Source organism: Danio aesculapii, chromosome 8 (assembly GCF_903798145.1).
Source record: "Danio aesculapii chromosome 8, fDanAes4.1, whole genome shotgun sequence".
Lineage (NCBI taxonomy): Eukaryota > Metazoa > Chordata > Actinopteri > Cypriniformes > Danionidae > Danio > Danio aesculapii.
The window spans coordinates 5428830-5450406 of record NC_079442.1 but is presented as its reverse complement, the minus strand read 5'-3'; the positions used below and the strand labels follow the sequence as shown (position 1 = coordinate 5450406).

At 37.5% G+C, this 21577-nt stretch overlaps 1 protein-coding gene across 1 annotated transcript; it reads right to left on the bottom strand.

Moving 5' to 3' along the window:
* Nucleotides 1-998: 998 nt before the first annotated feature.
* Nucleotides 999-21086, bottom strand: sypb (synaptophysin b). Its single transcript, XM_056463063.1, has 8 exons — nucleotides 20889-21086; nucleotides 16692-16757; nucleotides 10808-10932; nucleotides 10011-10209; nucleotides 9609-9800; nucleotides 6291-6429; nucleotides 3448-3632; nucleotides 999-1995 (listed from the first exon to the last, which is right to left on the bottom strand). Exons 1-7 carry the CDS (start codon nucleotides 20904-20906, stop codon nucleotides 3478-3480), a joined length of 894 nt encoding a protein of 297 aa, XP_056319038.1. The 5' UTR covers nucleotides 20907-21086; the 3' UTR covers nucleotides 999-1995; nucleotides 3448-3477.
* Between the last annotated feature and the right edge of the window lie 491 nt (nucleotides 21087-21577).

Below are 21577 nucleotides of genomic sequence, written 5' to 3'. Positions count from 1 at the left end.
GGGTTGGGGTAGGTGTAGACATTAGTAACTGTGAGGGTTGGGTTTAAGGTTGGGGAAGGTGTAGATGTTTATAACGATGATAGTTGGGTTTAGGGTTGGGGTAAGTGTAGACATTAGTAATTGTGAGGGTTGGGTTTAGGTTTGGGGTAGGTGTAGACGTTAATAACGATAGTTGTATTTAGGGTTGGGGTTGTATTTAGGGTTGGGGTAGGTGTAGACGTTAATAACGGTGATGGTTGGGTTTAGGGTTGGGGTAGGTGTAGACGTTAGTAACTATGATGGTTGGGTTTAGGGTTGGGGTAGGTGTAGACATTAGTAACTGAGGGTTGGGTTTAGGTTTGGGGTAGGTGTAGATGTTAATAACTATGATGGTTGGGTTTAGGGTTGGGGTAGGTGTAGACATTAGTAACTGAGGGTTAGGTTTAGGTTTGGGGTAGGTGTAGATGTTAATAACTATGATGGTTGGGTTTAGGGTTGGGGTAGGTGTAGACATTAGTAACTGAGGGTTGGGTTTAAGGTTGGGGAAGGTGTAGATGTTAATAACGATAGTTGGGTTTAGGGTTGGGGTAAGTGTAGACGTTAATAACGGTGATGGTTGGGTTTAGGGTTGGGGTAAGTGTAGACATTAGTAATTGTGAGGGTTGGGTTTAGGTTTGGGGTAGGTGTAGATGTTAAAAACGGTGATGGTTGGGTTTGGGGAAGATGTGGACATTGATGGTTGGGTTTAGGGTTGTGGTAGACGTTTATAACTGTGATGGTTGGATTTGGGTGTGGAGTAGGTGTAGATGTTTATAACTAATGGGTACGGCACCATCTTGCTGACAACATAGGTTTGACATGTTTCCATAACTTCAAGTTTGGCCTGTACTACAAGTTATGCCTCTGTCTTGCAGTCCACAGACAGACCCAACTCGCCAATTCAGATTCATACTGCCTTTTTAAAAACCATAAAAGCACCATCAAAAACAATCACACTGGATCATTAATGTGAACACACGTCATTCTCTAACATGACTTTATTTTGCATTATCAGATGATATAATAAGGGAGAGAAAGAAAGCAGTCTGGACCTTTATGTAAAGGCAGAGAGACTGCATTAAAAATGCTCTTTTCAGTGCGAACAAAAACACAAAGATTATAAAGGGATCATTCACACTCATGTCTGAATAAGAGCATCAGTGGTGTTTCACAGCACTGGAAAAACAAAAAACATCAAATACCGGAGCACCCATGACTAAGTGTTCACTATACAGTATATCCTACAAGCATTGATAATACACATGTGCTTTAGATGATAACATTTAAACCCAAAACATAAATCTTCAAGTCATCATTTGTTCACATTTGGATGCCTTTCCATTCTTTTCTCTCCCTAGCAGATTCATCTAAGACTACTGACTTTTTAACTACTTTGTGTTCTCACAAACCCCAATGTTTCACACAAATAAAAAAGAAACACACACACATACAAGGTTTAAGGTCAGTTTTGTTACTGTGGGTCGAACGATAAAGTTTGAATGTTAAGATATGGAAAATAACTACGAGTGACATCACAAAATAAAAAGAAACAGTTCCAATTCACAATACAGTATATATCTATTGAAATATAATTCATATTTACACCACACAGACGAACACATTCGGTATAATATTACTATAATATATATAATTATATTATAATATTTAAATAGAATTCATTCAAACAGCTCCCTGTATGCAAGATATACATCATAGGTTTCATTCATTTTTTTGTTTGTTTTTTTGGTAGAATATTCAAGTTTTTCCTCATCATTATAGGATGTATGATCTGGATTTGATGGGTCTCACTTCCTCCTGAGTCCAACGCGTTTTCCCGTGGTTATGATGCTATTAGGAGCCCTGCTAATATTTGTGCTTTACTCCCTCCCTCCCCTTCCCTTTAAACCCACTGAAGAGAGTGGAAACAAATAGTAGATTTTCTGCTTGCTGATCACGTGACCATCCTCCTGCTGTGATCTGTAAAGAATAAATAGAAAAACAATATTCATTTTACATGTGTAACCCACCAGTCTTACTGCACCCAATCTGGTCTGAGGTAGGATCGAACTGGTGATTCTTTGCATGGGAGTCAGTTGCTCTAACAAGGAGGCTAAAGAACATGGCCTCTAGAATCCGTGGATAGAGCACTTTTTGAGGTCAGAGGATTGAGGTTTACCTGCACAGCACTTCACTAGCTGGCCTCTGTTACAATCACCCCCCTAAACCTCACTCCCATCCCGGACGAGCCCCCACATGTAACCCACGGGTCCTACTGCACCCAATCTGGTCTGGGGTGGGATCGAACCGTTGATTCTTTGCATGGGAGTCAGTTGCTCTAACAAGGAGGCTAAAGACCATGACCTCTAGCGTCTGTCGCTAGAGCAACTTTAGAGGTCAGAGGAATGAGGTTTACCTGCATAGCACTTCGCTAGCTGGCCTATGTTACACTCACCCCCTAAACCTCACTCCCATCCCGGATAAGCCCCCACGTGTAACACACCAATCCTACTGCAATCAATCCGGTTTGAGGTGGGATCGAACAGGCGATTTTTTTTTTGCATGAGAGCCGGTTGCTCTGACAAGGAGGCTAAAGACCATGGCCTCTAGCGTATGTCGTTAGAGCACTTTTACCACATGTAACCCACCAGCTCTACTGCACCCAATCCGGTCTGGGGTGGGATTAAACCAGCGATTCTTTGTATGGGAGTGAGTTGCTCTAACAAGGAGGCTAAAGACCATGGCCTCTAGCGCCTGTCGCTAGAGCACTTTTTAAGGTCAGAGGAATGAGATTTACCTGCACAGCACTTTACTAGCTGGCCTCTGTTACAATCACCGCCCTAAACCTCACTCCCATCCCGGACGAGCCCCCACATGTAACCCACAGGTCCTACTGCACCCAATCCGGTCTGAGGTGGGATCGAACTGGCGATTCTTTGCATGTGAGTTGATTGTTCTAACAAGGAGGCTAAAGACCATGACCTCTATCGTCTGTAGCTAGAGAAAAACTCTTTTTGTTTACAGTAGAAAGTTGATATGGCAAAATGAAGGAGGAAGCTCTTTTTTAAAACAGTATTCCTGAGTGCTGTGTACTTTTTATTTTAGACACAAACACCCCTTAGAACATTCCAACACCCCCTGCGCTGGTGGAGGCGGGCTTTTTGTTAATGTAATTATGGGTCGCACCATTCATGTGAACCCCCTGAACACAACAACAATGGTGGTTGGGAGATTTTCGTAATTCATTATTTTCACATCCCAATGTTGACAGGTATGTAAAACGCACAGGACACTGTGCACACGGCCCATAAGATAGTCGTGGAGATATGCAAGGCCTTTTGGATTTGTTCCAGTTTGTGGCCACAGATGATATTTGTGCCACATTGTATGCCATCTGTGTATCAAAGTAGAAAAAAACAGAATGTCACTTACCAGCGTGGAGCTTCAGCCTGCAGGCCGGATTCACATCTCGTTGGAGAAGGACGTGGGCTCTCCCTGACCGTACACTCCTTGATTGTATCCTCCGCCTTCATATCCACCCTGCTGGCCGTAGTCGGGCTGATACCCGCCCTGAGAGCTGGCATACTGGTCCTGTCCATAACCTTCCTGTCCATAGCCTAGTCAAATACAGCAAATTATTAAACATGACGAGACCACTTTAAAGAATAATAATGCAATTACATTTAATAAAAGCAGTCTATCTGCAGGATGATTCTGATTTATAATTTGTAATGGCATTATACCTTAATATACAGTTGAAGTCAAAATTATCATTAAACCCTCCTGCGAATTTTTTCAAATATTTTACAACTGATGTTTAACAGAGTAAGGGATTTTTCACAGTATTTCCTATAATACTTTTTCTTCTGGGGAAAGTCTTATTTGTTTTATTTCAGCTAGAATAAAAGCAGTTTTTATTTTTTTTAAAAACATTTTAAGGTCAATATTATTAGCTCCTTAAGCAATATTTGTTTTCGATTATCTACAGACCAAACCACTGTTATACAATGATTTGCCTAATTACCCTAACTTGCCTAATTAAGCCTTTAAATGACTTCGACTGTAAATAAACAAATATATGTTAAACTTTCATTCACATTTTTGTATTCTCATTACTGTAATACTTTAAATATCATTTAATGGCATTTCACCCAAATTCAATACATAAAAAATCTTGTCATGCTTTCAAATAAGATTTAATTAATGCATAAACTTAACCTGAACTAACATTTTTACAGCATTTACTGAAAATTTGCCATTTACTAATGTTAACAGATGTTAATCAGAATCAGAATCAGAATCAGAATCAGTTTTATTGCCAAGTGTGCTTCATACACACAAGGAATTTGTTTTGGCTACAGAAGCTTCCAGTGTACATAAAGTGACAAGTGACAACACAAAATAATAACAAAACAAAAAAAATAAAATAAAATAAAATAATAATAAAAATGATGAACATTAAACAGATGCAGTTAGTGAAGAAACCTGGATGTTGAGTTGTTAATTTGGTGTTAAAATGTGATAAGATTATAAGAGTACATTCTACGTTCTATTTCAGTCTTCCAGTTCATGTTTAATTCAGTGTGATGTGTATGTTTCTTTCTAAAGCCCTATTCAGATAACACAATGTTTGTTATTGGTTATGGCAGATTATTGAATCTTGCGTTGTGACGCCCATTTGTCATTTATAATTACTCCTTACATTTATCTATCGCTTTTCTGGACACTCGCTTTACATACTTTTGGGGGAATCTCCTCATCCACCACTAGTGTGCAACATCTACCTGGACGGCAGCCATATTGTGCCAGACTGCACACCACACACCAGCTAATTGGTTTAGAGGAGACGAGTGATGAAGCCAATTATCATATGGGGATGGACAGAGGCCAGTGGGCAAATTAGGCCAGGATGCTAGGGTTAAACCCCTACTCTTTTTCGAAGAACATCCTGGGATTTTAACAACCACAGACAGTCAGGACCTCCGTTTAACATCTCATTCGAAAGACGGCGCTCACTGAGCAGTATAGAGTCCAATCAATATACTGGGGCGTTAGGACCCACACAGACCGTAGGTTGAGCACCACCTACTGGCCTCACTAACACTACTTCCAGCAGCAACCTAACTTTTCCATGTTGTACCCCATTCAGGTACTGACCGCTGCTTAGCTTCAGTGGGCGACCATCTGAGAGTTGCAGAGTGCTAGCTGCCAGCATTTTATGAATTTATGAATCCTCATGACACACTACGGCAAGCAAATCAGGACAAAATCAGAACAAAATCATGTAACAGGGCTTAACTCTTTAGAACAGTGGTCCCCAACCTTTTTATCACCACGAACTGGTCAACACTTGACAATTTTACTACGGCCCAGGGGGTGGGTGTACATAGATTGCTAGGCGAACATCAATAATTATTCTGGCAAAATGTGTATATTCCATACAAAATATGAACTGACCGGTCAGTTCTTGTCACGTGACCCGTGGTGCGCTCGCAGCATTCTGAAGATGCGCCCCTGGAAGGTGCCGCTTCCGCGCTTTGCTCCCAATATGTGCGCACAAGCCGTGCATCTGCACTGGAAATAACGTTCTTGTGCGCTGAAAAGATGCAACATGTGAACGGGCCCTAGTCATTTGCGATCTCCAGCAGTTGATTTTCTTCTTGTACAGACATGCTGGATTCACCTGATTTGTTGATAAGTGGGTTGTTGTTCCATTCATGGGCAGTTCAAGAGTCCTTCACTGGGCCTTTTCCCCTTAGCAAAGAAACTTTCCATAGACGTCTGTTTCTTACTCATTTTGCTAGTTTGTGGGTTAAATTTTGGCACTCAAGTAACCAAGATGTAACAGAGAACACAGTCATTTTTCAAAATAAAAGACCGTTCAGACTCAGATAATAAATAAAAGAGAAATAATTCATGATTTCTTGCGCAGCCCGGTACCAATTGATCCACGGCTCGGGAGTTGGAGACCACTGCTTCAGAAAATTGAATGGCAGTTTCTAAATATAAATTCTAAAAACAGTGTTTTTAGCTAATCGTTAATCTTCACCATTGAAAACTTTTTGCAAAGGGTCATCAAAATCCTTTATAGTCCCAAATAAACTTTATCCAGTCTATATATAGACGTTTGACCATAAGATTCACATTAAACCAATCCTTCTCTACATTTTAAAACTGCTAGTAATCTTTGTAGTAATAATACACAAGCTGCTACGCTGAACATAAGAACTAAGTGCAGAGTAATTCAGGTGTCTTGAGTTTTTAATTGTGCTCACCCTGGCCGAAGGAGTCTGGAGCTGGCTGCTTCTCTCCAGATGGCATGTAGGTGCCAGCGAAAGCCGCCATCCAGCCGGTTTCCTTGAAGATGAACCACAGGTTGCCTGCCCATAGGATCACATTACAGAATCCGAATGCCTGCAGGAACCATAGAAATCAGCCAAAGAGTTACTTAAATGCATGTATTTGAGTTCCCAAACACATGTACACTTGATTAAATGTTCATTAGAATAATGTTTTAATTACAGCTGAAGTCAGAATTATTAGCCCCCTTTGATTTATTTTTCTTTTTAAAATATTTTCCAAATGATGTTTAACAGAGCAAGGACATTTTCACAGTATGTCTGATAATATTTTTTATTCTGGAGAAAATCCTATTTGTTTTATTTTGGCTAGAATAAAAGCAGTTTAAATTTATTTTAAACACCATTTTAAGGACAAAATTATTAGCCTCTTTAAGCTATATTTTGTTCGATAGTCTACAGAACAAACCATCGTTATACAATAACTTGCCTAATTACCCTAACCTGCCTAGTTAACCTAATTAACCTAGTTAAGCCTTTAAATGTCACTTTAAGCTGTATAGAAGTGTCTTGAAAAATATCTAGTCAAATATTATTTACTGTCATCATGGCAAAGATAAAATAAATCAGTTATTAGAAATGAGTTATTAAAACTATTATGTTTAGAAATGTGCTGAAAAAAATCTGTTCTCCTTTAAACAGAAATTGGGGAAAAAACGTGGCTAATAATTCAGGGGGGCTAATAATTCTGACTTCAACTGTATAATGCAACTAGTAGCTGGTATTTCCCTATAGAGGGTTTGTACTTAGGTTAAGATTTGGTCAGTTAGACTCCACTGCATCAATACTATTTCTAAGTTTAAGTTCACTTATTTTCTGAATGTTACAATCATTACGTTTTGTAGATGTTGTTTCTGTTTATTCTGTTTCTGTTCTGTTTCTAACTCTTGTAAATCATCCTTGAGCATTGGAAAGGCTCTATATAAAATAAACTTATTATTATTACTTTTCAGCGCCTCACATTTTTAAGATGCTGTGTTAAAAATGTTCAACCTTTACATGCAGCGCAGCTCTGCTAGTTCCAATGCAATTAGAAGAGCAGGAAGGCAAACTGTTTTAAAGCATTCCTGAGCGCTGCATTTAGCATTTATTTCGATGCAAAGTTGCATTCTGCAAGAATGTCCCCTAAATCTGCCCATCCAGTGAACATTTTGCAGTGAAAACAGGACGCACGGCAATATTTTAAGGTAACAGAATTACATTTTGTACGCATATGTGACCAAATGGTCGCAACTTCGAGCCCTTTATAGTACTCTAAATGTTTTTTTGTCTGACCAATAAGTACAGCTCAAAATATAACAATAATTAATAATATTTAGCAGCAAGTTTCTCGCAAGTTCCGTGCCACCAAAAAGGCAGACTGATGACATGTCATAGTGGTAACGTCCACACAACGACAAGGTGTAACATTATTAGGCGTTGATATTTGGTTGATTTTAGGATGGACAATAGACACTGACGTCGGCCTGACGTTGGGTCCTGACGTCAAACCGATTTTCATTTCCAAACAAAATCCAACATCCCCATGACGTTGGGGTACAACGTCAATATGTCATCATGTTGACGTGCTGTGCCTGCAGGGACATAACTGGCTACAGCTTTTTAAAGTCTGATAACAAATGGATATTTTGTATTAGCATGATTACATTGCGGAAGGAGAGCAGCTATTGGGGCAAAACCTGAATTAGCAAGTTGTAGAAACATTTTATTATTTTTTAAATAAAATATATATTACAAAATTTTATGGTACACTTTCCACTTATGTTATGGTAACAGTTTAGTTACATATTTAATATAATTACGATACCTTTGAAATGTAAATTGTACGTTTTTCATAGAGTTATATTTAATCCTTGTGCACAGTTGACGACCCTTTTGTGATGTTCGAGATGAAAACATCCACTGAATTAGACTGCTATAAAAATGCATCTTTTTTTTGCATAAATTTGTTAATCAACCTCATTATTTAATTGCTAAGTTTACAAATGATGTCACTGATTTGGTGAAGAAACACACAAAATGGCGTATTTTTAATATAAAACTTAATTGTGGACTGGATTTTTAAATCTTTTATCACAGTCTTAGACATATGAACGATTAGTAACAACATGATGGTGCATAAATACACAGTTTGTCACAATCACCAGCGATCCAGCCTGTGCAGATCGCTGGTAAACGTGCAGATCTTTGAGCTTTGCTTTGTTTTGTTTATTCCTGTCTGCTGCCTGCCTTTTTGACCATCTGCCTGTTTATTTGACTACGACTGTGGACTGCCTGTATACAATTGTTTGCTCCTGTGTTGAATGTTGCTTGCCTGACCATCCTGCTAATAAACCCTGCGTTAGCATCCACAACTCCCTGTTGTCAGTGTCACTTCAGTTACACAGTTTTTGTTTCCTCCATGTAGTTCTGAGAGCTGAGATGCATATTTTGATTTTCTCAGACACATCAAGTTAAGTGCACAAAGGTCACTCTCACACTCACAGACACACTTGAATTTGCTGTTATACTCTATATAAAGCCCAGAAACTAAGCTTTTTTTTTTTGCATGTGCAGATTTCCGCAGATTTTTAGCCCATCGTTGATTCTGATTATTTACATGTGTAAATGTGTGTACATTTATATTTAATCAGTTTTTCAATTAATTTCAGTATAATTGTTGACTAATTGTTAATAATAATGGTTTATTAACAATACAGTTTGTAAAGTAATATTTTCTGTCTTTTAGTAGAGATATTATATGAGACTTGCTTTGTTTACCAAATACATTTTATCTAATTGGATCTGCATTGTAAACATTAAATAAAAGTTACAAAGCTATTATTTTTTGTGTAATATATATTTTTAGTTATGATACTCCCAAAATCATTCTGCATAAATCCGCAGATTTTTAAAAAAATTCTCAGCAGAAATAGCAAAAAATGTCTGCAGATTCTGTCTGGCCCTACACATGGCCTATTTAAAGGGTTAATGGTGCCAACTGATGACTAACAGTAAAAGTCACAAATATCCCCTCTTCTCAACAATGAAAACCATTAACAAAAAAGACCCCACGCACACCCTGAAATCACCCCAGAGAGGATGAAAACATCCCCAACAGCACATAAGGGTTAAAATAGATTTTTAAAGTTGTTTTAAAATAAGTGAAGTTGGGAAAATTCTGTACATTTCAAGATTAGCATTAAAATCATTTGGCGTTAGATTAAAATGAGCGTTAATAACCCCTGTACCCACCACAGATGTGTTCAGGCCAGACACCACCGGCTCGTGCAGCTCTTTGCAGCGGTTTTCCTCCCGTTCGCACGCAGGGATGAGGTTGATGACGTCATCCGGGTCGGTGGCTCTCTTCACGTCCGAGAGACCTTTAGCCCACGCCGATGAACTCACCAGCCACATGAAGGTGAAAACCGCTGTCACCACGAAATCCTACACAACAACGTAGCAGGATTAATGTGGAATACTCACACGATAATCGTATAATGGGATAAAAATAAAATCTATTATTATGCTTTCATTAACATCCTGTTATGCTGTGACATTTCCTCCAGTGGAAATCTTTAGGAATAATGAACCCTTTTCACAAGACTGTTGTGACGCCTCTCTGGCTCATGATATGGAGACTGCATGAAGACTCACAGCCTGAGCTCCTTTGTTTCCCTCGCGGTATTTCTCCAACAGGAAGATGTACACAGAAATGGCTGCCATTGAATAAAGGAAGGAGAAGACGCCGATGGTGACGAAGAACTCTGCAGATGAAGAGTTGTCTCCCACCAGAAAGAGTCGCTCGGGTTCTGATCCTTTACACGTAGGGGCATCAAACCATACCTGGTGCAGTCTGTGGAGAAACACACAAGGTAAATGTCTGTTAAGGTAATTCGCAGATTTTTTTTACTAAATTCTGCACAGAAATAGCAATGTCTACTATGCCCTGTTTATAATGTATAGCTACAACTGACAGTACATCTGATCTAAGGCAGCATGAGGGAACTGGGTGAATCAAACTCATCAGTAACTCATTTATTTATTCATTTTCCTTCAGCTTAGTCTCCATTTCAGAGGTCACCACGGCGGAATAAACCACCACCTATTTTGACGTATGTTTTACATAGCAGATGCTATTCCAGCCGCAACCCAGTACTGGGAAACACCCATTCACACTTATTCCCACACACTCATTTAGTTAATTTAGTTCATCCAGTTCACCTATAGCGCATGTTTTTGGACTGTGGGAGAAACTGGAGCACCTGGAGAAAACCCACGCCAACACAGGGAGAACATGCAAACTCCACACAGAAATGACCTGAACCAGCGACATTCTTGCTGTGAGGTGACAGTGCTAACCACTGAGCCACCGTGCTGCCTATCAGCTAACTTTTTAGGTTTGCGTTTTTGTGCTTGTTCTGATTGTACAGGAATGGCAGTGTAACACTGACCTGAACGGGTACGCAAACTCAACCTCAATGTTCAGGTCACTCTCTGAGCGGTTCTCACACTCCACGCTCATACGAAACACTCCAGAGTAACCGCCGCAGGTGGCGAACGCGAAGATGGCAAAGAACTGAGAAAGAGAAAGACAAAACAGATACATCGTGAATAAATGTGCAGAACGGCAATTTGCATGAAACAGCTCTTCAATTTTTAACTGTGTAAAATATAATCAAATTTAAAAACATATACATCTAAATATTTCATTAGTAAAGTTAAAAAAAGAGAGATTTGTTGAAATAAAAACATAAAAAAAGAAAACAAAGGTACAGTGTGAGAGATATAGGGCCCTATCATACACCCGGCGCAATAAGGTGCAAGATGTGTTTGCCGCGATGTGTTGCTATTTTCAGACCAGCGCAACAGTAATTTTACAATTTTGCGCAATGTTGTTTAAATAGCAAATCCATTTGCGCCATTTTTGTGGACTCATAGGTGTGCTGGTCTAAAAAGGAGGTGTGTTAAGGCGCATTGTTGGCGCATTACTGTTTTGAGGAACTAAAACAGACTGTGCAATTGACAGCTGAAAGCTGGTGTAAAGTCCAGCACTGAGCGCGTTAGTTGTGTGCCTTAAATGCATTCACATTGCTTAATACACACAGGCTGTATAGCAATACACAAATATCTTTACAAATGAAAAAGGATTAAAGGATTAAATTGTTACAAAAATTATTATTTTCTTTATAAATATAAAAACCACTGCCTCCATGCCTTCCTCATGCCGGGGGCTTGTTTCAGTTTATTCATGACTGTTTGCTTTTGTATAATGTTATTTTTATTAGCAGTATTACTTATTATATGCATATTTATATTTGTTTTAATAAAAACAAGCTTAGGTTTGTCCACCTGTCAGGTTTTGGACCCTATGGGGCATAAGATTATGATGTGTGTTTGGATATAACTCAGTTGTTTGAACACACTTCATTATTATTGTTCATTTATTAATTTGCTGCAAATTAGAACTGAATTTAGAAAGAGTTTTGAAACAAATCTTTGCGCTTAACAAGCAAAATTAAACATGTAGAGTAATGGATGTCTTCAGTGGACTGCGTACAACACTGTTTCCTTTTCCATGAAAGTAAAGGAGTAAAGTAAAGAGTAAAAGTAAAGAGGCTGAATGGAGGAGGCTTGTTATTTATCCTCGCACTGCAGATGCTCTTTTTAACTGTTTTCTTGCTAGTGAAGTGTTCAGTTTTTACACTTACAAAGTCTGCCATGTAAATAACAAATGCGCCATGGTGTGACGCAACTGACTCTTAAAGGGAATGGGAGATGAGACTCTGATTGGTTTAATGCACGTTATGCTCAAAACACACGCATAACTCATTAAGAGAATAAGCTCAACCCTGTTAGACCATGCACCAGGGCGCAAAGAGTATTTTTCCGTCCTTAAATGAGCAAAAGAGGATGCAGACATGCCATTAATGCGCCATGCGCTTTAGACTACGCGACTAGGTTGTTTAAATAGAGCTCAAAGATTTAAGGTCCATATACAATGGATCTATATAATAAATATAATATTTACAATACACTTTAAATCTTATATGCAACAGGATAATAATAGTTTTTGGATGAGCTTCTAACATTTTGAATAAACTATAATCTATGTAGAGTCTTAAACTGCTTGAAGCAGCAAAAAAGCAAATTCAAGATGACATAATTCCATATTATGCATAACTGGGCAAACAGCTGCAATTTTTCCACAATTTTTGTGGTAACCCCTAATGTCAGGATTCTTTTGCGAATAGAAAGAACAGCATTTATTTGAAATACATCATCTTTTTTAACAATATGAAAGCCTCTTGTGTCCCTTTTGGTCAGTTATTTTGTATTGTATCCTTGGAAAATTACTTACAGGGGTCCTATTATGCAAAAATCTCTTTATAAGGGGTTTAGACACAGATCTAGAGTTTGAAAAGAAAAAGAAATTCACAGGCGGGCTGATAATTTTGACTTCAGCGGTATAATAAAGAATGCAAAAATGAGAAAGTAATGAAATGCTTTTATATCGTGCTGATTTGCCATCTGTTGTATCACACCACCGACAACACCTTTCTTCTGCTAACCCTGTTCAGTGTGTGTGAAGAAATGCAGCAAATACGCAAATAAGATGAGCTGACAGACATGAGGTGTTAACGAATTATCACAATATCATCAGTGAACTGATTGGAATTAAAGTATTAATTATAGAACACCTAGTGACTGCACGGGTGTCAAAATGGTGCACGTGCTCACGCCCACACACACGCAAACAGAGACACACACACAGATTAGTTGGTCAGAGTATTTTTACCACACCCTCCCCTCACTGCAGGAAGATCCGATTGAATAGAAAATCCGGCTATTAATCTTTCTGAGGTGCTTCACCATCTGTCACTACACACGCTGTGCCGATCTACTACACTTCACGATCTACACACACACACAAACACACTGGCAGTTGCCTTCTAAGGAGTGTTTGTTTACACACACTCATTATTTTTAGCTATTAATGTACAGAACAATATACTGTGCTTCAGGGGCCTCAAATCATAAGTGAATGTTTTTAAAAGCAATTAGAATTGCTTTGTTTATATTCATATCCAATTTAGATACATTACAGTCCTGGGAAACATCCATACACACTCAATCATGCACATACACTACGGCCAATTTAGTTTGTTCAATTCATCTAAAGCACATGTCATTGGACTGTGGGGGAAACCGGAGCACTCGGAGGAAACCCACACCAACATGGGGAGAACATGAAAACACAGAAATGCCAACTGACGCAGCTGGGTCTCAAACCAGCGACCTTCTTAGGCGTAGCCATTTTTGGGTTTCCAAAGATTTGGTCGCAGTTTAACTCTAAACAACTTGATATTTTAGCCTTTACCTCATTATTAGCTAGGGACTGTATTCTAAATGATTGGACATGGCTTGTGGATATTATGTATTTTCTGAAGTTGGAAAATGTTAGATGCTCTGGGAAAACTAATTTCTTTAAAAAGTAGCAAACTTACTTTCGGTCTCTTAACATCTTGAATTCCATTTAATAGATGCACTCTCCTACCTTTTAATTAATTATTAGTCATTTATTTATAACTATTATTATCTTATACTGTTTAATTGTAAATATTTCCTTTCAACGTTGACAATGAATCTGAATATTTGATTGTTGAATGACTGCATTCAGTGGGTTGTAATTTTCTGTACATTTTTATTACTCTACTTTCCATTTTTCTTTATTCCTTATTATAATTTTTTTAACATATACACTCACAACTTTATTAGGTACACCTGTCCAACTGCTCGTTAATGCAATTTTCTAATCAGCCAATCACATGGCAGCAAATCAATGCATTTAGGCATGTAGACATGGTCAAGACGATCTGCTGCAGTTTAAACAGTTCAGACCACACTGGGTGCCACTCCTGTCAGCTAAAAACATATGTTAACAGTGTCCAGAAGCGGCTTCTCTTGGCTCTGAGGTATCTGGGATGGGCAACCACACAGTGGAAATGTGTTTTGTGGTCAGATTAATCAGTATGTCAGGATTTTTTTATTTGTATTATTTTTAGGGGGTTTTCACCTTTATTGTGAGAGAACAGTAGAGATTTCAGACAGGGAAGCATTGGGAGCAGAGAGAGGGGAAGGATTGGCAAAGGACCTCGAGCCGGGAGTCGATCTCGGGTCGCCGTGAGTACATTGGTGCTAAATGTCGGCGCATATTACCACTAGGTTTTATGGGCGCCGACTATTTCAGGTATTTTGGAGGAGAAATGGACACTGTGTGCTCAGGTCCAAAGAAGAAAAGGATCATCCAGCCTGTTACCTGCAACAAGTCCAAAAGGCAAGGTCTGTCATGGTATGGGGTTGTGTCAGTTCCCTTGGCAAAGGTAACTTTAAAAAAAAAAAGTATTTCATACTGTGCCAATTTTTTCTGATTTGGGGTTGTACAAAAGTTGACCTCTTCACAGTTGTCATGAAGGCCACAATTAGCCATGTAGAAAAACTACTACTACTGTTTGTACCAAGCTGTAAACATTTTGTCTTCAGTAAACATCTATGGGATGGACTCTTTCAGTGCCAGCTCTAGTGGCCAATCGATGAATTGCAGGTTAAACCTCTTGCATGTTGGTTTCAAGAGATTGCAGCTTGATTATTACGCTACATATTAAATACTGTTTATTAATGGGAATAATATGCTAAAACAAACAAGTAATAGATATTTTTCTGAGCTAATTAAATTTTTAAAAAATTATGTCAAGGTGCAATCATTTATACTTTAGAATACCATGAATGACTGAAAACTTCTGCGGAAATTCTGAATCTTATTGAATGTTGTCATTTTCCTCTCTCGTCTCGTGATATAGTATTAAATTAGTATTTCTTTTTAGATCTAGGTTCACCTAACCACCGACTCCACTGTAGAAAAATACTGGGTTCCAACCAATTCATTCATATTGTCCCAACACAAATCAAATAAGTTAACTCAATCATTTTTACAAATTTAAGTGGATTGAACACAAAACAATTAAGTTGAACCTAAAAAAATCTTAAGATTTGAGTTGTTTCAACTCATTTTTATAGGTAGTATCTTTTTTTGAGTGTGGAAAGCTGAGGATGAAGATATACTGTAAAACTGCAGGGTTCCACACAATTCATTCATGTTGTCCCAACACAAATCGATTTAGTTAATTTAACACTTAACAAATTTATGTGGATTGAACATAAAAAAATTAAGTTGTCCCAATGAAATCTGAAGAATTGTGTTGATTCAGCTTATTTCAAATCAGTAGTTTGAACAAGCAAAAAAGCTATATTTTTTGATTTGTAGTAAAGGCCCTATCTGATTGGCCAGATTTGGATAAACAACATAGGCATGCAGCACACAAATGCATATTACTATATATATATATATTGCAAGTATTATTATCGCGATAACGATAATTTTTCGATATATTGTGCAGCCTTATTTGTAATATCATCAAATAGATTATGCATTTCTGTATGTTAAGTTATAAACAGCTATTTAAATCAGTTAATTTGTAAAATATTAACAAGAACTCTTAAATAATGCAAGTGAAATTCTTTAGGATCAATAGATTTCATCAAAAGCATTTTGATGAAATAAAGAGTTGTTTATTCCACATGATTTGGCATCATTCTGCACTTTGGACAGATATTTTGCTGGGAAACAACCAAGATTACATTAGAGCAAGCTTTAAAGTGGAAATTAGATCAAACTTGGCTTTAAGGCATGACATATCACAATAAAATACAGTGCAAGCTGTTAAATCTACAGACGAATAACTTCCTACTGCTTTTATTCACAAACAGAAAACACATCAGACTTAATTTTCTGTTGCACTGAAGCAAAATAACATCACAACAGCAAATCATGTAAAACATAATAAAAATGTTCCCTTAGTAATATCTTATTTAATGATTTGATTTTTAATAAAATGACATCTCACCCATACTGGACACACACCTTTACTGTACACACATACTGTTCACACACACCTCTATGAAAGCTCACATATGAATAAGGATGGTTGAACTGCTCAGAGGGTTTATAGTGGACAGTGCTGATTTACAGTCTGTCTTGACCATGGCTGTGAGCGGCTGCAGGTTTCTCTCAGGGAGTGGATTACGTAAGCGACAGCAGTGACTGTTCACAGCCTCCCACACAAACTGTGCATGTGCTGTGTTTACTGCCAGCCATAATCAAGAGAGAGGAGATTTGCACTCTGAAGAAAATACCAGTGCTTTCTCCAAAATGTTTTCATGCTGCAAATCCAAATAGCTAAAGAGATACATTAAGTAAAATGAAACGTAATTACTCACCCATTGTAAGATTTTGATGAATCCTAATGGCTGTTTGACGATTGTAAACTGCCCAGTGGCGACCAACTAAAACAAATAAATGCGTAACGTTAATAACAACAAACACTGCGCTAAAACCCAATAAATCTGAAATAGCTACTGTTGTAAAAAAAGCAGTAGACTTTAGCATGGCTCTCATGTATAAGTTTGAATGAATGAATAAATTAATAAACAAACAAATAATTTCATATTATACTACACTATTTCTATCCTATACTATTATACTATACTAAATCCAAACTGAATATAATGTTTTTGACATTTAATTGCACTGAAAATGAGTGAAATATAATTTATACAACAGTTCTGTCTGGTTCTCGAGTCTGAATGGCTGATAGCCATGAGATATTAAAGCAATATCAGCACTTGTACAGCCTCTTCACCCTTGTGTATTACTTCGCTCACACGATGGGCAAGCAGAGGACTAGTTTGACAAATATTGCAGCTGTTGGACAACATAATGTACTTTTGAGGCTTTTTAAGGTATGAATGTAGTTGTTTATATTGCAACTATGCAGTTTATTTATAAGGACAGTGCCTATTTAAAATTTTTATAATTTCAGAGATTCAGCTCAGTGGCGGCCATCAGCCTGTCATACTGAGCAGAGCAAAGGTAGTTGACGTTCTGCCAGAAGGTGGCGATACAGACTGCATAATAAGTCCCAAGGGGAGAAAAACAGCATTTTTTTCAGTGAACGTTTCAAACTACAGCTGAAGAAATCATTACAGAACAGGTAAGTGAAATTTTAAGTCAATCTCTCTCCCTTGTATGTTGTAGTACTGTATTTATACCATAGTAATCTGCTAGTGTTCGCTTTGCTCTGACTTTTTCTGGGTTAATTATTGTGATTTCCCGATTGCAACATAAAAATACTGGGAAATCTCTCTAGACTGGTGGCATTTCATGCCATTCAGCCTTATAATCTTAAAATGTGAGCAAAATTGTCATAATTTTAGACATTATGCAAGAGAATCATTCAAATACTAGCTCTAAAGTGACATTAGTGAATTAGTAATATGTTCTGACCGTTAGCTCCATCTATGAACGGCAGAAGAAAGCAGTTCCTCTTACAAAAGGGTTTTTGAGACTCTCCGTGTTTGATTTTCTTTTTTATATACACAATTCTGCCATCGAACAGTTGTATAAACGCAATATCACACTCGTAGCAGTGTGATATGGCTGTATATCGTCACGGGTGGGACACTAAGGAACTCGGTCTGCAGCCTTGAGCCAATGCACGCCTTCCACCAGTGCCAAATGCAATAGGTTGCTTATTTGACAAGTTTTTTTTTAATGATACAACTGCAATTTATGCTTAAACTCTATTAACTTTATAAAATAAACTACAATTGTAATAAAGCATTTGAGCGATTCCATGCAAATTTCAATCTTTAGCAAAATAGCGAAACCGTTTCTACTTTTTTTGTGTAGGTTTGTATTTTACAGTACTTAAAAAAACACTCAAAAATGTCTCTGTCAGTGATTTAAAACAATTATATTTGATTTACCAAAGTCACACAAGTGTCAATTTTTACATTTGTCACATCCATAACGGAAAAGTGTCACATCCATAACCAAGCCTATGTCAAAAATGTCAAATAAAATCTTTATTGTTCTATAGTGAGCCAACTCTTATCATTTTGATTAGCATTATTTCTATTGGGTTGTGCAGTTTAAGTCACAGAATTTCTACGAAGTATGTTGTATACTGTAAACTTGGATACTTTTTTGTCACATCCGTAACAAATGTTTATTTTCTTCATTTAAAATATAAAAAATGTTTACAGATTGATATTTTTTTGCTCCCATAACTCTGTGGTTACTTGTTTTGGAAAATATAAACAGTTGCTTTAAAATAATGTTAACGTTCACTTTCTATGTAAATTTATGTTTTAAGTTTTTACTGCAAATATCGCATCCATAATGCTGGAAATGCTTCTTTATAATTTACAGCTGCTTGGCATGTAAGTCAGCTTAAAATTGAGGAAAAATATTAAAATACATGATAAAATAAGATTCAAATATACATAAATCAAACAACTTAATAATATGTAAACAAAGAATAAATATGGCACTATACTGACTTGATGCGATGCAATATTATAACTACCCAGCAGGCACAGGACATCAACATGACATCAGATTGACATTGTACCCCAACGTTGTGGGGACGTTGCATTTTGGGTGGAAATGAAAATCAGGTTGACATCAGTGTCCATTGTCAGAGTGATGATGAGTGATTTTGGTCACTTTCCAATACAATCTAAAAACCAAATATCAACGTCTAATGATGTTACAGCTTGACGTTGTGTGGATGTTCCCAATATGACGTCTATTAGACGTTGGATTTAGGTTGCCATACCTGGCGAATAAAAATCAGTATTTGATGTCAATATGATGTTGGCTTAAGATGTTGGCTCGACGTTTGATTTTGGTCACTCTCCAACACAACCTAAAATCAACCAAATATCAACGTCATTTGACTTCGTTATTAGACATCAAAATAACTTTGTCCTTAGATGCTGGATAGACATTGAACTTTGGTCACCTAAATCTAACCTAATAATAAAGTCTTGTGACATTGTGTGCCTGCTGGTGTAATATTGTAACTAAGCACAAAATAAAAATCATTTAGACTCATTTGTAACAGCCTATTATTATTTTTCACAGTGTAAATTGGGTATTTTAACAAGAAAATATATAACTGAATTGCAAGTTTTATGATGTGGGTTTCCGACAAGAAAACGAGAACATTTGTACATCTGTGGTACCTAAAAGACTGCAAACCCCTGCTTTACAGCATGACAGGACATTGTGAAAAAAACAAAATGATTTAAAATGTACAAGACTTGACGTACAAGTACACATTCAACACAACCAAGCACAAGCACCTCTCTCCCCACAGTGGTCTCATTCTGGCTGTGCGGCGCAGAATATTTTTAGCTTATTCCATCTTCTGAGTCGCATATGGTGGATAATGCAGACACGCAGCGCTATTCTGCCTTCCCTCAAAACACACTAATAATAATATGACAGCCCCCTGCTTACGTCACGGATGACGACAGAGCCACCCGCCGCAGCGCAGCGCACGCGAGAGCAGAGGGAGACTTTACAAGCATTAGAATTAGGCAAAGCTGCTTATCTCAACGTTTCCTTTATGAAAGTGCAACTGGCGAGCGTTTACAGGCTTCAGGCCGATATATCTGACTCGCGCAGCGGGCAGAAGGCCAGAGAGCACCGGGCGAATGCGGCACTGCAGACTGTGATGCGGTCACAGTGTCGCACGCTCATCGTAACCTTTCCCTTTTAATGCCCGTGCAAATATTATACAATATGTAATCTATATGTATGATGTAACTGTTTTGTTAATGTGTGATAACTAATAAACGCTGCCTAAATAAAAATAAAAATCTGAGTTCCGAGTCATTTAGCGAGTCGGTTCTCTCGAATCAAAAAGCTAGTTCACTGATTCATTTGAAGGCGTCAAATAACAGAAGCATTTATATTTTAAAATTCGTTTAAATAGACTGTTTATGTTTCAATCTATCATTCACTCATTTTTACTTATCAAATGATCAATTATACCGTCGAGTGATTTACGAACAACTCGCGAGTCGGTTCGTTCGAATCACTAAAAAGAACTGGTTCAATAGAGAATTGAACATCGGTGAGAATAAATATAAGGATTACAGAGACGGCTTTTATGCATCATCTCTCAAAAGCAGCATGAAAATAAACATTTATGCTATGTGAACATCCAGTTTGGATAATGTGAATCACTCGTTTGAAAACACTTGTGCATTTGTTAGAACGACCGTTAAAATATATAATACCGCACAGTAAATATCACCGTCGCAATGCACTGCACACATCCCACTGTTATTTATCAACCCCTTTTGAGTCACTAATGTTGTTTTCTCTGGCGTTTTATTTGATGGCATCCAGCAGGAATTCTCTGAAAGTCATCGAGACGTCGTGTCCAGGTATGTCTTGTCCTGGTCCGTCGTTCATTTAAATTCCGTTATTCGTCCTGTCAGAATGAATAGTCCCCCAAACAGCACGTCTATTGGCCTTTATCTTTACACGAGAATAAGTGTGAGCAGTTTGCAGTACCATCTAGAATTTATGAGGTGAATAGCTGTGATTGAAAGCCCTACCTGGTTGGCAACATCCATCTCGACCGCCCTGCCGCTGATAAGAGGATCAGACGAGTGGAGGTAAAGCGCCGCTACATCCGGGTCACCGCAGGAGTAAAATAACGTTGCGCTCCGACAGACACGATACTCTATTTATAATAATGACACCCGCTCAGGATAATCTGACGGGCTGCTCTAAGGAAACTACACGCTTCCTTCACACGACCATCATCAGCCTCTAATGATGCACCAGAGGCTGCGCTCATTTGCTGGAGGTAAATAAATAAACACACAAATAAAAGTAAGTAAATCTTGTTCGTAGTGACTGAAAAATAATAGCTATATAACATAAAATATTATTATTATTATTATTATTATTATTATAAATGATTATTATTAATAGTGTAATAACCATGTTAGACTATTATTATTACTATTATTATTATTATTATTATTATTATTATAAATGATTATTATTAATAGTGTAATAACCATGTTAGACTATTATTATTACTATTATTATTATTATTATTATTATTAGTTATGCAAATGAGTAAAAATAAGTCAATCTTGTTTATGGTGATGGATAAATAATAGCTAAATAAGGTAAAATAATAATAATAAAAAAAATAATAATAATGGCGGTGCAGTAGGTAGTGCTGTCACCTCACAGCATATATATATTAATAATATAATCCTTAATAATAATA

What these genes read in the sequence shown, in the direction of transcription:
- sypb (XM_056463063.1), bottom strand. An exon ending in GAGTTTGCGTACCCGTTCAG is followed by an intron (nt 10,210 to 10,807) that starts GTCAGTGTTACA and finishes GTTTCTCCACAG; the next exon opens with ACTGCACCAGGTATGGTTTG. An exon ending in CTGGCCTGAACACATCTGTG is followed by an intron (nt 6,430 to 9,608) that starts GTGGGTACAGGG and finishes TGGTTCCTGCAG; the next exon opens with GCATTCGGATTCTGTAATGT.